At 37.0% G+C, this 19,009-nt stretch overlaps 1 protein-coding gene across 4 annotated transcripts in view; it reads right to left on the bottom strand.

Moving 5' to 3' along the window:
- The window catches only part of SIPA1L1 (signal induced proliferation associated 1 like 1), a 200,803-nt gene that overhangs the window by 31,233 nt on the left and 150,561 nt on the right, over positions 1 to 19,009 (bottom strand). For all 4 annotated transcript variants that reach the window (XM_071427213.1, XM_071427211.1, XM_071427214.1 and 1 more), the window contains 5 exons: positions 15,485 to 15,588; positions 14,437 to 14,594; positions 10,323 to 10,899; positions 8,945 to 9,219; positions 5,156 to 5,431 (listed from right to left, as the gene is read on the bottom strand). In XM_071427213.1, coding sequence (XP_071283314.1) covers positions 5,156 to 5,431; positions 8,945 to 9,219; positions 10,323 to 10,899; positions 14,437 to 14,594; positions 15,485 to 15,588 — 1,390 coding nt within the window. The remainder of the gene's footprint in view (positions 1 to 5,155; positions 5,432 to 8,944; positions 9,220 to 10,322; positions 10,900 to 14,436; positions 14,595 to 15,484; positions 15,589 to 19,009) is intronic.

Raw genomic sequence — 19,009 nt, 5'->3', positions numbered from 1 at the left:
GGCTGGCAGAAGAGGGAAAATGGCCTTACAGTCATTGCTGACTCGGCAAACTGAATTCTTACTTTGCACTTGCTGGAGCACTTGATGTGACCACTACTGTATTTGTTAATGACAATTTTTCATTTGTTGTTGCTAATTTTAGTTTTTCAAAAGGCCTTATTTGATTCTAAGGCCCACTATATCTCTGAGCTGAAATCTTCCTAAAGCAGCTGAAATCAACTGAGGCTATAATTTGAATATACAAAGTATTAACAATGCTGGGTACACTTCCAAATATGAGATGGCCAAAATAAGCAGAACAAATAATTAGAACATAATTTATCTCTTTACCTTTGTTCTAATCTGAAGATGGCGGAAGACATCTCTTCTCACACAGGAATTTTGAAAAGTAAGTTTTAATTAATACCCATGAAGCATTCAGGAACTATAGTAATGGGCACCACTGTAAAGCTTAGAGGGGAATTAGTAATGGCATCTTTACAACAGGATTTGAATGTCATCCAGTAAATAAGGGACAGAGTAATGAAGAGGAAAAGAAAAACTAAATAGCTCTTCTTTAATGAGCTGCATCCACTGTGTGAATTGAATGAGGCAGATGTCCTCTGTTAGAAGAAATTCTTGTAATTTAATCAAAAGAAGCATCTGATACACAGTTACACAAGAGTTCTGAAAAAACAGCAGAGCAAATCTTAATTCTGGCATGCTTACCTTCCATGTGTTTGAGTTTTACCATCCTAGTAATACTGCAAGCCACAACAATTTGCTGCAAACACCGTCTCAAATGCTCTCATGTTTAAAGGAAAACAATCCATTCCATTCAAAAAGGAAAAAAACCCACCAATTTTGAAGAAGGGGATAGTGAATGAAACAGAAAAGGCAATTATGCTGTCATGTTGTACCATCTCAAGTTTTTGGGTTTTTTTCAAGTTGATCATCACCTTTCAGAAAACACATATTGTAACAAGAAAAGACACAGAGGCAGGCAGTGGGACACCAGATGTACAGAAGAGTTTGTGTATGAAGACACACTGAACAAGCCCTGTGGCTCCAGGGATTATAGAGAAACTTATCCTCTCTGCTTCACTTCATCCAAACATAAATTACACTGGACCAAGCAAGCAGTGATTACTCACTATCCCTCATGACAAAAGAACAAGTAGGAGGTCTAGAACTACCAAGAGACCAATTAGCAGGAACCTGGATGAAGAGATAGCAGCCACAGCAGTACAGGTGCACCCAGCTCCAGGCAATCTTACACAGCAGACAGCCAGGGGACTGTCAGACCTGGTAAAGAGTTCCTTTACACTTGTAAGCATTTCTTATGCTTGTCCCTGGTCCCCACTGATGGCCCTTGTCAAACAAGAATGACCAAATCTTGACATGACACAGCATGGCTCTTCTCAGATGCTTTTACTTTGCAAGAGTTTGGCTGCACAGGCATGCATACCAACAAACCTCTGGTTTTTCCACTGCTACATCCAGCTCTAGGTCTCGGAGCTGGTATGAAGTGTGTGGTATATAATTTCATGTTGGTACATGTTTTAATTTGAAGAATGTAATGAGAACATTTAAATAACAAATCTGCAAACCCTGTGAGGTAGGCAGTGCGTGTACTACAATGCTGACTTGACAGGTAGCAAATGAGCACAGACACCTGTTTGTTTATACTTGGAAAAATGTCACTGATGCAAGATACACAGCAGCAGATGAGGATTTTTAGGTAATACAGGAACAGTTTAAAATAGAATCTGCCTGCAGGAGTTAACCTATAAACTACAACTGGCATAATTACTATCACTGACTACATGGGCATCATTCCAATAAGTATGGAGTCTTAGGGCAAGACGGTGCTTCAAAGTCCTCAATGTGACACAAAACCAATCAATGATATTGTTCTGGTACTTCCATACTGCAGAATTTTACTGCCAGTGTGTGTGACTGCAGTCATGCTGTAATTCAGTTTTCCACTTGGTTTAAAATATTGACTGTGCTCAGAAATTTTCTAGTTAAGAGCCTTGAGCTTTCATCCAACAGTACTCAACTACAGACTGAAGTGCTCAAGTTCCAGACCTGAGTCTTCAACATGCTTTCATCACTGATTTCCACACTTTTTCAAATGTCTGTCAATCAAGTTTTAGTGAAAACTGGTTCCAGATTAATTGACAAATCAACTAAGAACAGATAATTATCTGCCATTATCTCCTCTCCTCCTTTCCTTGCACATTGTTTCTTAATAGAGTGTGGAAACCAAGTGTACAAAAAACCTGAAAATTGTGAGGAGGGGGAAAATAAATAAAAAAATCAAGTGCTATAATTACATGTTCTCCAAAAACATTAGCTCTGGTTTACTTCACACATATGTGGTTTATTTTTTTTTCCTTAACCTATCCTGATATTCATTCTGGGTAATAGGCTATATAGTATCCCACATGGTAATGAATATTGTGAAATAAGCCATAACTTGGGATTTATTGAATTTATATTATTAGATTTTGTAGCCTTAATGTTGGAGTAATATTAGAGATTTATTTGAAGATTGATAAAGTTCTGGCTTATTTTTCCTGTCTACAAATACCCACATACCCACTCATATCAATAATGACTGCATTCAAGGATCCTAGTACTGTGAAGATCAGGGAAAATAAGGCAGTAAATTGGATACATGAAGATAATGCAAAGAACGCAAATTCAAGTACTCTGCTGGACTGGGCATCTGTCTGCCTTCCCAGAATGAGGAATTGTCAAGCAACATACTCTCCCATCTGCAATAGCAGTCTCTATGGGGAGACAATGTTTGGATGAATATGAAGTGAAATTCCCCTGTTCTCAAGACTGCTAATGCAGATTTTATTTATTTCCAACATACTTAAATGGACTAAAGGGAGCAAAGCACAGCAGAGCACCATCACTGCTGTCTGCACCAGAAACACGCACAGATTTCAGCACCTCCTCCTCAGTGTTCTTTAGGGCAAATATGAAAACTAGTGGTGAAAAACTAAATGAGATAGCAGTTAAGAGGTCTATGAAAAACCCACCTTTGTTGATTTTAAGACTTTACACAATAAGTATCTGAGCTTTCTGAAATGAAAAGCTTTCTTTTATCATGCAGAGAAAAGACAAATGAGTCTTGCTTATTGTTGAGGTTTTCCTCCTCCTGTATTTCTTTATAATGAAAAAAAAATATTTCCTCCCTTTAACTGGAAAGACATTAACCTCATGCAAGTGATGATATATTTAAACTTGATTTACCCAAGATTAACATGTTTAGCAGACCAGAAAGATGACAGAAGACATTCCTCAAGCATCCAGAAAAATTCCCAGTGAAATTTAGAAGCTACTTTGATAAAATACTTTCAAGGATGAAAAATCCAATAGAACCCTTTTCGAATAATAATAAAAAGAATACTTAAAAGAATGCCTAGAGGAGAAAAAAAAACCACAATCAAAACCAGCTACATGCCCTGAAAATGAAGGAAATGAAAAGTCAAAGTTTCACTTTTTGAAAACAAATACTGACTAAGAAAATGTAATTTTCACTTTGCAAACATTTAGCAGGCCATAACCCCCCTTCTAGAAGCCTCCAGAGACTGGATAAATCTTGAATGCCTGTGTACAATTTTATGCACAAGGAACATACAGTTGTTAATACCCCTTCTCCCAGGGCAGCCAAAGGCTCTTTTTGACATGAGCCAACTCCAGACTGCAGCCAAGTTCTCTGGTTAATGCCAGGATGAGATGGAAGCATCTGGAAAAACTGGCAACTCAACAGAATCCAATAGTCTGTCACTGCCTTAAGCTTTTCCCAGGTATTACTGTGCCTTCTGGAACTACATAAGGAGATTGTTCAGCACTGGAGAGAGCAAAAAACACCACCAGCTCAGCTGCTCTTCCTTCCAGTTCAGCATCTGCCTGTCTTTAGCTCTAAGAGGCAGATATAGCCTGTAGCCATGAAATTTTTATGTTGGTCTAAATACATAATTCGAGAATCAAGTCCAGCATTTCAGTGACCTCTGCAACCTTTTTTAACTGACAGACAATCTAGTCAGGTCATCTATGAAATTATTAGTGCTTTCAGTGTTGCACCTTTTTTCCAGCTCCCACAGATAGGAGCTTTTTAAGTATATATTTAAGAAAAAGAAAGTAAGACTATTTAGTCCTTAGCAACCACTGTAATTTCCTAAAAAGGTATCCAACACAGAAATTCCAGTGTTGGTAGGTCCTTGGTCTTGGCTGTACCATCTTTGAACATGTTTTTCCATCCCCAGTGTTCTTCAAGATGTGAAAAAGATTTTAAGCTGTTTCATTAGAACTCCTACATTTTCCACAATATGCATCTTATGACTACTGCTTTATATTTTTCACCCAAAAAGATGATCAGAACCTATCTAAAGCTTTTTTCCCTAAGAATTGTCCAAAATAAGAAATACAAGCTATTAACTTGCTTTCCTCCACAGATGTCATTGCAAATGCAGAGACAGATTTGTATAGATAATCAAACCAATGACAGTTCATTTGAATGCTATCAAATACATATTTTTCTACAAAAGAATAAAAGCATTGTTACATGATGGACCTGATACCTTTATGCTAACAATCACTTTCTTGTTTAAAGAACTTAAAACAACAAAAAACCCCAAACTACCCTGGAGAAATCCAAAATTAGAAGAATTTCTCCTCTAGCCTAAAATGTCTGAACACTGAACACTCCCCAGTCAGATAAATTTCCTTTCTATACTAGTCAGAATTCTCTTGCTAAAAACCCTGTCAGATACTATTTTTGCTTTGGGAGCTTTAGGCAATTCCACCAAGCCTACGAACAAGATAAATTTTTGATTTACTTTTTCAAAATGCTGACGTTCATGAACACTTAGCTCTAAAACTCTGACTGTAACTCTTTTAAAACTTAAATAACATCACAGCAGTTTCAGAGTACCATCCAACACAGAGAAACATTCCAGCATACTTAGTTTTGTGGTTAATTATGCCAGGAAACGTATTTCCTTTTGATTATTGTTTCACTCATAGTCATGCTGTCTTTTGACTAATTAAAACCAAGATTAAAAGCAGTTTTCAGATACTTAGATAAATTCCTGTGAATTTTCCCAGGCAAGACTCAGAGCAGCAATGAAAAACCATTTGTGAAGAAGACACGTACCTCCGGCTCTCCAACGGGCGCCCATCACTTGAGATGCTTCGGGGAATGTTTGCTCGTTCTGGGGGTGGCATTTTCCCTTCTCCTTTTCCAGAGCTAATCCTAGATGGTACTGGGCTTTGGATTTGAGATGGCACCTGAGCCACATGAGGTCCCTGTCCTTTGCTCGCATTTCGCTGCCATTTGTTATTATTTCTGAAGGGAAACTTGAATTCATACGACATTCCTTCATTCACTTTGTACTCCATCACTGGCATACGGTAGTTTTCTGAAGAACTCCTGGAAATTAAGAAATTAATATGTAGCTGTAAAAAATAAAAACATGTGATATGTTCACAAGAAGAGAAATCTGAAGACAGAAGCTGAACCAATTCTATGAAGTATGAGATTTTAAGAAACGTTTATTTAACAAATTTTAGAAGGCTCAAGAAAAAGGATTAGTGATGTTGAGAGTCTGTCTCTTCATCCTGGTGAGTGATGCACAACAGACTACCATGGACTCTGCCTTGTTGGCCCTTCCCCTGATTCTCACACATTAACAACCCTGTTAAATGTTCCACCATCACTAAGCCCTAACCCAATGCCTGTCCTAGTCAATCCCTCCAGAAGAGTTTATAGCCATCCATTCCAACATTCCAGTTGGTCAAGTTGATACTCTCCATCTGATACTGGGCTAGAAAAACTAAAGATTTGTGAGAAGGGTATCTCCCCTTCTTAAAGCCATGTGTTTTAGAACTTACCTGCACCCAGACAAATAAGACCTGAAATGTTTGTTCTCTTTGAGACACAACTTTCTGATGTACAGACATTAAAAGACAAGAGTCACATGAAATAAGGCACTAGACATAACTTTCAAATACCTTTGGCTTTGGAGTACCTCAGATGATAAATCTGAACATTATGAAAAGACTTGCTAGAAACTGTGTATGCCAAACCCCGAAGATGCCCGTTGCTTCCTGGGGAACAGCACAGCATAAAAATCTGACTAGAACAGGATGTAAGCTAATGCAGCCCACATAAGAAGCAGAGCAAACATCTGCATATATTTCAAATGAGGCACTTGGAAAAAAATTATCTTCTGCTTTAGTAAGGATGAGGCATTTCTCTTGACAAATGTATATATACATCTGAATGAACACTAGGTATGTTTTATCATAATTACTATCTAATTTATCTACATACATCACTCTCTAATGGAAAGAAAAATAAAAAATCAGTGCAAAATTTTGAACCCATAGCTCCTCCTCTAAGCAATTAAACCATTAGGGGTGAAAAATATTAGTATATCTTCCCTGCAAAAAACAAAAAAGAGAACTTGTTATCTGGCCATGCTGACATAAGGAAGTTGTACGGTCTAATAAGAACAGACAAAGTGAAACAGTCAGTGCTGAGGTCTTGCTGCCCACAGTATACATATTCTGTAGTTTTATGCTGGTCTACCCTCTAGTCTTAATGTCCAAATTAAATTATCTGTTGGAAGGCATGAGATGTGCTTCTGAAGCACAAGTAGGTCAGCTTCACCTGAAAGTCTCCCAGGCCCCTCTGATATGATCCACTGCATGCTAGACAGAGATGAGCAGGAGATAAGGCCACTCACAACTGAACTACAATATTGATAATTGATATCCTTTGTTTTTTCTTTTCTCTTCATATTTTATGTCCCTGCTATTCTTTCCCCAGTGCTTAAGTACTTAGTTTGGGTTTCTCTTTTTCCCCCTGCAACATATCTACAATTTAACAAGCAGGAATGCACAATTTCCTCTTAAGGCTGTGTCCTTAGTTTCAAAGTCAGCAATCAGCCCACTAAATGAGTTCAGTGGCAATGTTTTAATAACCATGGTTTAGTAGAGACTTAACCATAACAAGGCCTGCCTCTGCATAGGGCATGAGAATTGGGGTGAATTGGGGTGTTTGGATCTATTTATGAATCTCCTATTGACCTTGTACATGCGCCCATTGCCAAGTCAGCTTATCTAACTGCACCCCAACTTCATGCCAACCAATTTATTAGGATAGGGACTGCTTCTCATATCAATGTAGTATTTCAAGCAGAATGCATCTTCATTTTAGTTATGGTCTGCAGAATTTACTATAGTAGAAATACTCAGTGACCTCCACAGGACATAACGAAAGGACTCCAGTTGCAGAAAATTGATTGTCAAAAGAGAAACTCCTTTGCACAAATATTTAACTGAAGTGTCTAGTAATACATGTAGGATAGCTACAAATTCAAGACACAGTTCTTGAACTTTTATGATTTTGGATAGAGTAAATGGGGGGGATCAAGAGTTGCTTTATGGAATTTTATAGCTAGTAATAATCTACCATGAAGATTTGCTCACTAGACAGCAACAACAAAACTCTGAGTATTTCAAAAAGTGCAGTCATTTCTCTTACTGCTATGGGTTTGGATGCAGTAAAAGTAAGCCTGTTTTTGGCTGTACTTAATTTAGTTCAGAAATAATAGGATCTGTGCTTTTACTGATTTTTCTGCTCTAATCCTTTCATGATGATTGCAGCTGAACTTTCCATTTGCTCGGGCTGCTAAATACTGCTCAAAAGCTTTCCAAATATCTCATGAGTGACCTTATGCCACTCATCATTTTAATCCCTAACATGTATTCAATTTTCCACTGACAGCTGAAGGACAAAAAACTCCTTTTCTCTCTGCTCCTCTTTTGCTAGCATTTACGAAAGGAGTTCATGTTGCTTACAGTAAAAACAAAAACAGATTTTTCTTTTACACAAGTACCGGGTCTTTTCTCAGACACACAATTTCATATATATATAATAAATATGTGTTAATGTTCAGCTCCAATCTTAAATATACAAAGATTTAGCTATTACATCTACAAAGTTGTAGACTGATTAAAAAAGAGCAGTGCAAAAATGCTCACTTAGTCTCTTATTCCAAGGAATCCTCTGAACTTTGGTAACTGTACTTGCTTCTTGGAAAACCTATCCTAAGCCTTCAGCTAGCCTGGGGGCAAATTTATTCTATTATACATCATTCCATTTTAATCATACAGCAGCATTTCCAGGATACAAATACAGGATGTCAGGAATATGCGATGAAGACTTAGCGATGTGGCTGAAGGCTACAGACAATGCTGAGAATTCATAAAAATTATAAAAGCTTTAGTGTGAATTCAGGAAAAATGGAGGGACTTAATGTCCAGTTTAAGAAAAATGCACATATTACTGCTTATTTCTGATGAAGCACCAGTTTTAAACTATAAAATCAGCAATATAAGTGACATGAGCTTCAGGCTTAATATAGATGACAAGTGAGAGAGATGCAACAAGATCTGTGGAGTAAAGAAAAATTTGCAGCAATTTCTCTGGCCAGATCCATACCTTTGAAAAACCCTCATCATTTACGGCCTTACTTATTGTGAAAACAGAAGCATCTAAGTCTATTCCTAGCTTTCAAGAATTATATCCACAGGCATTACAAATTACCAGCAAATGGGAAAGCTGGCAGCAATGTGTACAATCAATTTTTATGCATGCTAAACACACAATTATGACTAAGAAGTTGTTTGATTTCTGTGTTCAATTCCGTGGTTCCATGAACTTCTTCACACATGTTATTATATTTTAGTATTCAACAAATATTTGGGGGGCATGGAGACTGAATGTGGGCAGTTTTTCCTGCTCTCATCTTCCAACCTTAAATACTGGATTCTGTATTATAATTATACCACTTTTTTTTCGAGGCTAACACTCTATGGTGGTTCTCCCCATAAAACAAGATACTATTTCAGAGCAAACACAGCGACTGCAAAATACCTGCGTGGTGTGCAGTCCTCATAGGGAGGGACAATGACGACCTTGACTGTGACTGATGTCCTGAGCAGATCAATCATTTGCTCGTGGCTCAGGGTGGCCACAGCCACCTTGCAGATCTCCACCAGGCGGCTGCCCTGGCGCAGCCCTGCCTGCCAGGCATAGCCATAGGGCTCCACGTCGGCCACGATGCCCTCGTAGTTCACGTGGAAACCCAGCTGGCCCAGGCCATTCCTGCGCAGGGTCATCTCCACGGTTTCACAGCCCTTGGTCACCAGCTGGGAATTGAAATGCAGACAGAATTTAATGCATTCAAACACCTCTGAGGCTAACAGAGGTTTAGGGGCTCAAGTTTTGCACAACCGACTCCCAAGGATCATGGTAGGACACAATAAAGGGATATATACTGCAGTCCTAGGTACATAATCAGCTGAAATGAGTCCTGTTGCTCAAACTAAGATTTTCAGTAGAATCTGGTTACTCAAGTTCTGCCTTGGAATTTTTATTGCAACCACAGGAATTTTAGAAGATACATGGCAGCACACAACAGAAAAACACATGGAGTTACACAGGCATGTCTGTCTTTTACACTTTAGTAACCAACAAAACATTCTCCATTTCTGGCTGTTTCAGGAAATGGCAAAACTACTTCTGTCAGAATGTGGTAACATGCAGCTACTAAGCACAGTAAACTGGGAACTATGCCAACTCTTCCATGTACCATGAGCATCAATGTCATCAAGAGGAATTTAATAGGACCTAAATTTCCTTCTTTTCTGGTAGTTATACAACCACAGTTGTGAAATTACAGGAAAGAGAGTGAAATGTAGAACATTCTTTCATAACTTAATTGGATATAAAATGAGCATGGACAGTATTTTATAGGGAGATACCATGATTCACTGCCTTTTTACTTTATCAGACGCATTCAGAGTATATCTGAAGGTTGCAGTGGGGATTGGCACTGCACTCTGCTGGCAATATAATAAGTTAGTCCCAAAGACATTGCAGATTCATTTGAAACAAGATACTGCAAGTCTATAAAATAGAGAAAGGGAAGGAAAACAAGGAAAAGAAGTAATGTGACACTTCTGTACTTGTTGTGTGGGAGTAACTTATGCATCTGAAGGACCTGGTCTTTTTAATAGATTAATACATTTTTCACACACACACAGCCAGCTGAGACTAGTTGATATCTGATAAAAGTGAAAGCAATATTCAGTTTTGAGAAAGAGAAGCAGGGAAGTCTTCATAAATTTCACAATAAAAAATTTAAACAATTTTAGGAATCCCAGGCATTATTTAAATTGAAGCTTTACCTGGCCAACGGGTGAGAGGAGAAAACAAAGAAGGGGAACCAAACAAGAGAACACATTCTAACCTCCAGCCTTTTGACGATCTCTTTGATGTCATCAATGTTGCTGATGAAGCTCTCCAAAGAAACACATTCACCTCTCTCATAGAATATTTTGATATTTGTGTCTGTTGAAGTCCACCCTATCACATCTCGACAGGAGCAATTGAACACCACGCTTTTTGTGTCCTGTTCAATGAGGACCACAAACTCATTAGAGATGCCTAGGAGACAGTCTATTTCCATACCCTTGCTGTAGTCTTTTGCATGGACACTCCAGACAATAGCACCAGAACTGTAGATCTCTGCTCCTGGATATGGTTTGGACTTTTCCTTCTTTTTTGAAGCAAGTGAGATGAAGGGGAACTTGCCAGAAGGGTCAATGGGTGTGTTGGTGACATTCTTCTCTGCCAAGTCTTTCAAGTACTCTTGCCGGGTCCTGGTGGCCATCGCACGGAACTTCTCTGATTTATGAGCAGCATTCTCTGCATTAATGACTTTGGCCAGTAAGAAGTCCCTGAACACATTTGATTTAGGAAATGTCACACCTTTTGGAATAGGTGGGCCAAAGGATGGTACATCTCTGGATCTTGTCACAGCAACACTAAATGAAATAAAAGAATTCAGAAACACAGTGTTTCACTCTAGGCAAATTCAGCAGTTTTTGCTTACGGACAATACATTCCCTCAATTTTTCTTTTCTCAGCAATATGCCTAAATTTACATATTAATGTTGCCAGTGTGGAGGTTATGCCCCCTTTACTGTATAAACAGAAAGCCACTTTTTTGCATATAGGCATTTTTGACACGTTCTCAGTCCACAGCTTATAAAGAGCTTCAAGTACAAACTGTAGGGCTGGGGGTTTTTTTTATAAGTAATCATTCATGTATGGCAGTTCTGAATTCTGTTTGGTTTTGGTATAAAAAGAAAATTTCTAACTTACACCATGAGAAAGGCTAGCTTAGAATGTAGCTACTTAATGCTGAAAGGCTCATCTGAAAGCAGTGCCAAGTGTGTGATCAACACTAGAAATATAGATTAAATGAACACATGGAAAAGATAAAGGCAATGAAGTCATCTCACTAGGCCAGTTCCATTGAGAAAATGATTTGGTGACTGAATGCATATATACATCACATTACTGTTTTACATTTCTGGACTGAAAACCTCACTAGCTAATATTGCTTGACTCCAAAAATAAAAAACTTCTGAGAAGCCCAGAGATATATAGTAGAAACAAATATGTTCTTTTTCAACTCTTCCTTTTAGTTCCTGCACCAAGTGATGGACTGACAATAAGATTGCCTTAGGCAACAGGGACCAGCTTAGCTATTCTCAATTGTCAATTCTCTTTTGCTATAAATCAGATGCAAGTTGTTTAGAACCTCTGAAGATCTGACATTCCAATCCAGTATCATTCACTTGGCGAACTATCCTAAGAGACTGAAACTCTACTTCGATAGTTTTGTGACAAGAAATGTCCCAACAGTCCAAACAGGACTTAGCACATATCTGTAACTAGATCTGAAAAAGGACTAACTAACTTTGGCAAAGATACCATGGCAATGGAAATAAAGAAGAATAGGATAAAACTTGATCACATTAGGAAAGCATGTGGTGTTTCACTTAGAATGCTGACTGGTATTATTTTCACATTTTCATTTTACCTGAATTCTTAAACATAATCAGAGAACTTCCCCAAAAAAAATCAGTAACTAAGATTTCAGAGTAAATCTTTTGAAGAAGCATATAGGAACACCAAAAATAAAAATTAAGTCACCCAATCTACAGCCATATCTTCTGGTTTTGAGTGGTAGGGTGTTTTGTTTGTTTGTTTTGCTTCTGCTATTCTGAATTGCTTGGGGTGTTTTTTTCCTTTGGTTTTTTGTTTGTTTTTTAATTACTGTATTTTCTAGCAACTTTGAAAGAGGTCATTACTGTCATATTTCCTCCAAAAGTATACCAGTATATCTTAAAGTATGCAACAGGGGGTGCTCATGAAGCAAGTGACTCATCTCCAGTGGTCCTGAAAGGTCTGTTATTAAGAAATGGAAGCCTAAGCATTAAACACAATTACTGGATGCAATGAAAAACTACCAGAAACTACCAGTAAGATTTTGTTTGGTTCAGTTTTCAGTGCCATGAATCACAGGGATAAGAATTCAATCTTTAATACATGCTAGAGAAGTTTTAAAAAGTGAGCAATGCTCAGAGATGCCAGACTTTTGAAATATTGTTTATCTTAGTTGGGAGAGAGAATCACTGGCCAAGACAGTGCTCGACTTTATTCCTTTTATGTAGTTTTTAAATATAAATTCCAGTACATTTTTATACTATATGGTTTCCTGTTTTGTCTAGAATTATGAATCCATGAAACTGTTCCAAATAATTCAGTGAAAAAGAGGTCCAACTTACTTTGAAAAGTCTCCTAGAGAAACTTTTCATAATAGAATTCTACAAATCTAAATCAAGTGTTTGCACTGAGAGGACAGGAAAAAATAGTACCTCAATTTTAAAGACAGTACAGAAAACATAGAATGTTCTGGTGGTCTTGTGTATCAAAATGAACACTGACATTCTCCCAACCATTTATCATACTGTTTCCCCTCCCCTTAAAATTTAAGCCTGTACCATCACTAAAGCCAAAATTACCATTAAGCAACCAATGAGGTTCCAGCCCTTATAGTTATAAACACTTGAAAAATGAGATGATTCACGAGTCTGAAGGTCAAAAATAGAACCCTCAGATACTTGAACTTATTACAGTTTAGCAAGTATCAATCTTTCCCATGCCTTTTTAAAAGGAAGAAAATATATACAGTCATATTTCTTAAAGTAACAGACAAAAGCAGATCTCTGCTGTAATATGCAATTCAAGTGAAAGATGCATCTGCAGCCCTTGTGGATGCATTTCGTACACTCCCTTCAAAATCACTTTCTGTACAGGGTAAGAGCTGAAACATATGTCTAAGAGTTTAAGAACAAGCTGTGCTCACATAAATTATGCAACAGTTGAATTTTTCAATAAGCATCCTGAAAAAGAGTATCCACATGAACATTCTTAGTCCAGGAGAGTTAATACATATACAAAGTTCAGCATCAATTTTAGAAATGCTCTGTGAACTTTACCAGAAACTTCTTAGGAGAGGAAAGCCTTTAACCCATCTATATGTACTCAAAAAATAAAGAATACACCAACTCATACACAGCAGTCTTAGATTTTCCTCTAAATAAGCACTCACCTTAATAAAATACTTAAATGAATATTTGTATTTCAGCAAAAACAAGTTAATTCAAAGGCTACCTCATTTCAAGATACATGCTCTAAATCCACTGGTCTGACATTTCATATTTTAAATGAAACTGCTTTAGAGAAGTTTTCTCAAATGAATCAACATTTAAAAATGAAAATAGTAGAAGAGTTCAGTATATAACAAAGGTAAGAATTTTCACTGATAGTAAAAAAGCATAACTCAGAAATATTTCTATATGCTTGCAATTTAGTTTTAAAAATTATACTAGTAGGAATATGATCTTTCAAGTCTTTATTACATGTTACTATCAATTACCATTTTCTATTTTAATCATATTGACCTTAAGGTCACATTACAACTTTATTTTTTGCTGCATAATTCTGTAATTTCTTTGTTGGACTGAAATGAGATAAGAAATTGAGATATTTCCAAAAGCTTAGCTTCTTCCTGGAAGGCTAAGTCATACTTTTTCACTGTCTTAATTTCAAAAATGGAGCATAAACTCAGATGACCAAATTATCTAACCAAAAAGTGGAAGTGTTTTTTTTCTCTTTGTTCTATTTCTATCGATGCCAAAATGGTCTTCTAGCATTCTCTTAAAGAAGAGAATAAAAAGGAAGTGAGAAGGCAATTCTAAAATAATTTCCAAGTGCTTGATATGCACGTGTGTGTGTCTGTGTGCTGCTGTGACCGCAGCAGCTTCCTCACTGGGCACGTTTCATCTACATATCCGTGTGTCTATTTACTCTTTTAAAGAGTTCTAAATTCACATGACTCAAAACCTCCTTGACCTGCATCTTTCACTACATCTCCATACTGAGAATTTAGGAGGAGAATGGCAGCTGCACTCCAGTTCCCTGTGTTCAGTGGGTGCAGCAGCAGGTACCTGTAACAAACGCTGTCCGTGCAGGGACCGTGCACCCTCACGATGACAAAGACGTGCTGGAAGTGGGAGCGGATGTTTTTTGGGCTGAATGGTTGTGCTCCAGGCTCCTGGAAAACTATTGTCACAATATCATTTCCAATATGCCGTTTTCTCAGAAGCTTTAATGAGGGAAAAAGAAAAAAAATGTTAAATCAGACTTTTCACAAATTTCCAATCATTTATTTCTCATTATTATAAATTACTATTGCTCATTTTCTTTCCCCAAGTGATACTTCAAACTGAAAACTGAAACAATTGGGTGTTCTATAACAAGTACCAGAATTAGTTGTTCACCTAATAAATTTCAGGCATGGTTGTTTTCATAATAATTTCATTTCTATATGTAGCATAGAGGGTCAACTTACAAGGGAAAACTTAGCTAATCAAAGGGGAAAAACAAATCCTGTGAGTATCAAGAGAAAACAGTAATACATGGAAGCAGGAAAACATCCCCCATTTCAAACATTTTTACAAGCCAGTGGTAGGTCCTATTTAAAGTTGAAAACAAGTTGTTATTGTCCTTAAGACACACTATAAATAATTTCCTGGTAGGCTTCTTTTAGTAAATAAAGCAGTTCTGCCCAAACAGAACTGTTTAAAACAGTTTAAAAAAAAATCTTGACAAGATTTTGGCTCATGTACTCTTGTGTAGTGTGCTGGACCACCATTCATTATCTCTCTCATATTACAATGTGCTGAATGCAAACCTTAAAGGGCAATTGACTTAGCTGTAGAAGGTTTAAAATTATTTAAAATCATCAGATACACTAAGGTCCTTCTGACATGTACTAATGACATTACTGCATACTATTCACATCAAAGTAATGCACAATTAAATGGAAAACAATGGAGCAAAATCTATGATGTACCTACAATCATCTACTTTGTTCATCTCCCTGACACAGAGATTGCTACCTTTACTTTTGATTCTTTAAGTGGTTTTTTGCTAGTAATGAATAAAAGTTGCCATAAATACTCAATAGTTCATCTTATTCTGAGCCCATCTTACCTGCTGCTTGTTGTTTGGAGTATATGGCAACATAGTAGAAACATGGAACATGATTTCATAGTCCTTGTATGTTGTGTACAGAGAATGAGTACCTGTTGAATCAGCTGGAGTTAAAGAAGACAAAATAAAAGTATTATTAAAAAAAAATCAAAACCAAAGTTTCATTATTATTAAGAAAAACATCAGCCAAGACAAGATTTTTTATCATCCTCAATCCTAGCTGAATTTTTTTTGCATATAGGCATTTTTGAGTTGTTGAAGTTCTTATACTTGCTGAAATATCAGCAAGTAAGAACTTACTCACAGTTTCTTCACCTGCCAAAGCAAGTGTCACATAAATACAGCCTGTGCACTTTTGCATACTTTTCCCAGACAAAAACTTGTTATGAAGAGGGAGGTGATACCAGAAGACCCTGAAGAAAGCCCACCTAACGTGAAAAGTGAGAACAAAGTCCAAGATAACTTTCAGTTATCAAATATCCACCCAATACCTCAGAGTGAAACTGAACTGTAAAGAATGTGAAAAAGACTTCAGCAAGGCAAGCAGACAGATACTGAAAATGAATACCATGACCAAACACATCATAAACAGCAAAGGACCTATAACCCACAATAACAACAGGATGAGTTCTCCTAAGCATAAACATCGGGACTTTAAATTAACTGTAATGAAATCAGGTAACACCTTCATTAGAAAAACTGCTTTATGGACAGGAACAGTCAAAACCCCAAGTAGGATGCCAGCATGCTTATAACTGTTGATGAAAAAAGCCCACAAAAATGACATTATGATGCTGGTATATTAATCTAAGGTAATCTCACCTGTTTTGATTTCTGGCCACCCTATTTCAAAAGTTATAGAAGAAAGAGAAGGGATCCAGAAACAGGCCACAGAAATAATTAAATGTGGATGGAGAGACTTCCATGTGGAGAGAAAACAATAAAAACTAGGACTATGAAGTTTAGAAAGAAAAAAGAAGAGGGGGATATTACTCAGTTTAAAAAGTGATGGTTGAAAACAACACTTGATTACAGACAAATTGTGAACTTGTTTTCACTTTCTTTCACTCTAAAAAGTGACCTTGAAAAATATGCCATTCATTTAAGCAGTAACACGTTTAAAGATAAAATAGTGAGTATATGCTATTAAATACAACTTATATCCACAGTGCAAAAAGCCTGCTTTCAAACACCACTTGAAAAATAGCCAGTTTTATAAATGGAACAAAACATTCTGGCTATTTGAAGTTATATAAACATGCAACAAAATTATATAATCCCAGTTATTTATAACAATGTATTTTAAAAAGCTGTTAAAAGCTGTATCTTGGCATTTTCATTAGCAGCGAGATCATGTTACTAAGAAGAGAACAGATTTGAGAGTTGTGGTGCATTTACAGTAAAAAATATACAGTTTATTTATCCAGATTTTGAGTATAAACTTTGAGAAGTTTGTTCCCTGTCAGATTCAGAGTAATAAAATAGAGGTAGCTTTAATGTAAATGAAGCACAAAATGATCTATAAAATGAAACTGAAAGTTTTCTACATTATAGCCACATAGAGATTTTGTGCTTCCAAATGACCTATCTATAATAAAATGGGAATCAGAAATAAAAGATTCCTACAATCTAAATATTATTTTAATAATTTAATATTAATATTAAATATGCTAATCGATTTCTTTTAAGTGCTAATTAGAACAGCAGATAGCTGAAAGGGGATCATTTCACCTTGCACTGTTTTCACAGCAGCCTCTGTCCTCTGCCTGATCACTGCAGTGCACACCCAAGGAGGCAGATACACCCAAAAGTCACCTAAACATCAATGCAACTTCCTAACAGCTTTATCTGCTGAACAGTAGATACTTATTTGTACATCATCTTTTAGAAACAGAGCATACAAAAATATGACAAATAATTGGAAAAGGGGAGGAGTAGGTGCAAAAAGATTGGAACGTGAGACAGGGAAAGGCAGGCCCCAAAAGAGGGGAAGGGGCTCAAAAGGTATTGGAATAGAATAAAGCAATTCTGACCAAAAATATTCTAGAACACCTACATATTTAAGCCAAACTTTCAATTTTCCTGGCAGGATTTAATTTTAGGCAGAAAAATGTTTTCTGAGAACAGCACTGATTCTGCAAACGAAATAATCAGGCTACAATCCAAATGACACATTTAATAATTCCAATTATTTCCAAGCACTTTACAGTTAAATATCTCTTATTCAAATCCAACTTCCAACAGAAGTCCATATGCACTATGACTGTGCATCTCTCTCACCATTCAGCTTTTCTGAAGTCCAGAATACTCTTCCTGAAGTACACCACCATAACTGCAGGTGTTTGTTTTAAACCAAATCACAGCTATTGCAATAAAACCCAAGACTGTGTGCTGGAACAACATCCATCATTTCAAGGTCAGAACTGCAAGCCAGCACTGCAATCTACTTCTCTTTAACAGAGGCCTGAGGGATCTTTAAATTCATTAGCACCTTTTTACACTGAAGACATCTCCTCTGGCCACCAGTTTATGGCACAGCTACTCATGATGCTTTCCCAGCCTTGCCCCATTACTGGATCTGGGCACTTAGCTGGGTAGCTGATCCTTTTTCCCTTCCACCATTAATAATCTCCAAAAACCCTCCTTTGTCTTCTGTCCTTCCAATGATTCTCAGCTGTATTCACAAGGATTAACAGACTCACATTTGAAGTGGTTTTTTTTCTAACACACTACTGATAGTGCTCAAAACTGTGGCAGACAACCACCAACATGCTACTGACTGAATCTACAGGACTTTGTCAGCCTGCCTCTATAGCAGTTTAACCTCTGTGCTAGAAAACTCTATAAAAAACCATTATGAGTAGAGAATCTGACCCCCTGTTTCAAAGAAAAACATTCAAAGGAATTGTAGGAGACTGAAAAGTTACACTGATAAGGCAGGACTACCATTACTACAAACTGCAGTAGGGCTCACAATAAAAAGCATAAGAACAAATACTTTCAGAGCTTAATGTTGCTCTCCCTCTACCTTTGCTTTGTCAGCAGCTGTCAAGACTGCTCTTCTGTCATACACAAGGATTATACCAAGCATTCATGATCAACTTCTATAATACCCAAGTTGTTTTCAGACAGAAATGAGGAGGACACAATCTTTTATTTTGTACCATACAAAAGTACATGTGTAACACAAATGCAGAGAAATGCAGATGGACTTCTGCCCACCCTTATTTCTGCTTCTTAAGCAACTTAACATTTTAAGATTTGTTGGTCTCCCAACAGAAGGCTCAGACCCAAGAGTAAGTCTATCATTATTTCCACAAGGCTGGAAAGCTTTTATATAGTGCAAGTTAAGAAGGCAATCTATCTGTATTATTTCTTTACAAACATTGGGGTTTCTTGACAACGCCTAAATGAAATGTCAATTTGAAGTCCATTCATTCCCTAGATTTTATTATCTACTTAATAGCTTATGGTTTTATATTCTTCTGATGTCTCAATCAGAAAATCATGCAGAATATAAATATT

The sequence above is a fragment of the Agelaius tricolor genome, unplaced genomic scaffold (genome assembly GCF_023055355.1).
Source record: "Agelaius tricolor isolate 1412-34295 unplaced genomic scaffold, bAgeTri1.0.p SCAF_5, whole genome shotgun sequence".
Taxonomy (NCBI): Eukaryota; Metazoa; Chordata; class Aves; order Passeriformes; family Icteridae; genus Agelaius; species Agelaius tricolor.
This window is presented reverse-complemented; position numbering and strand designations above follow the sequence as displayed.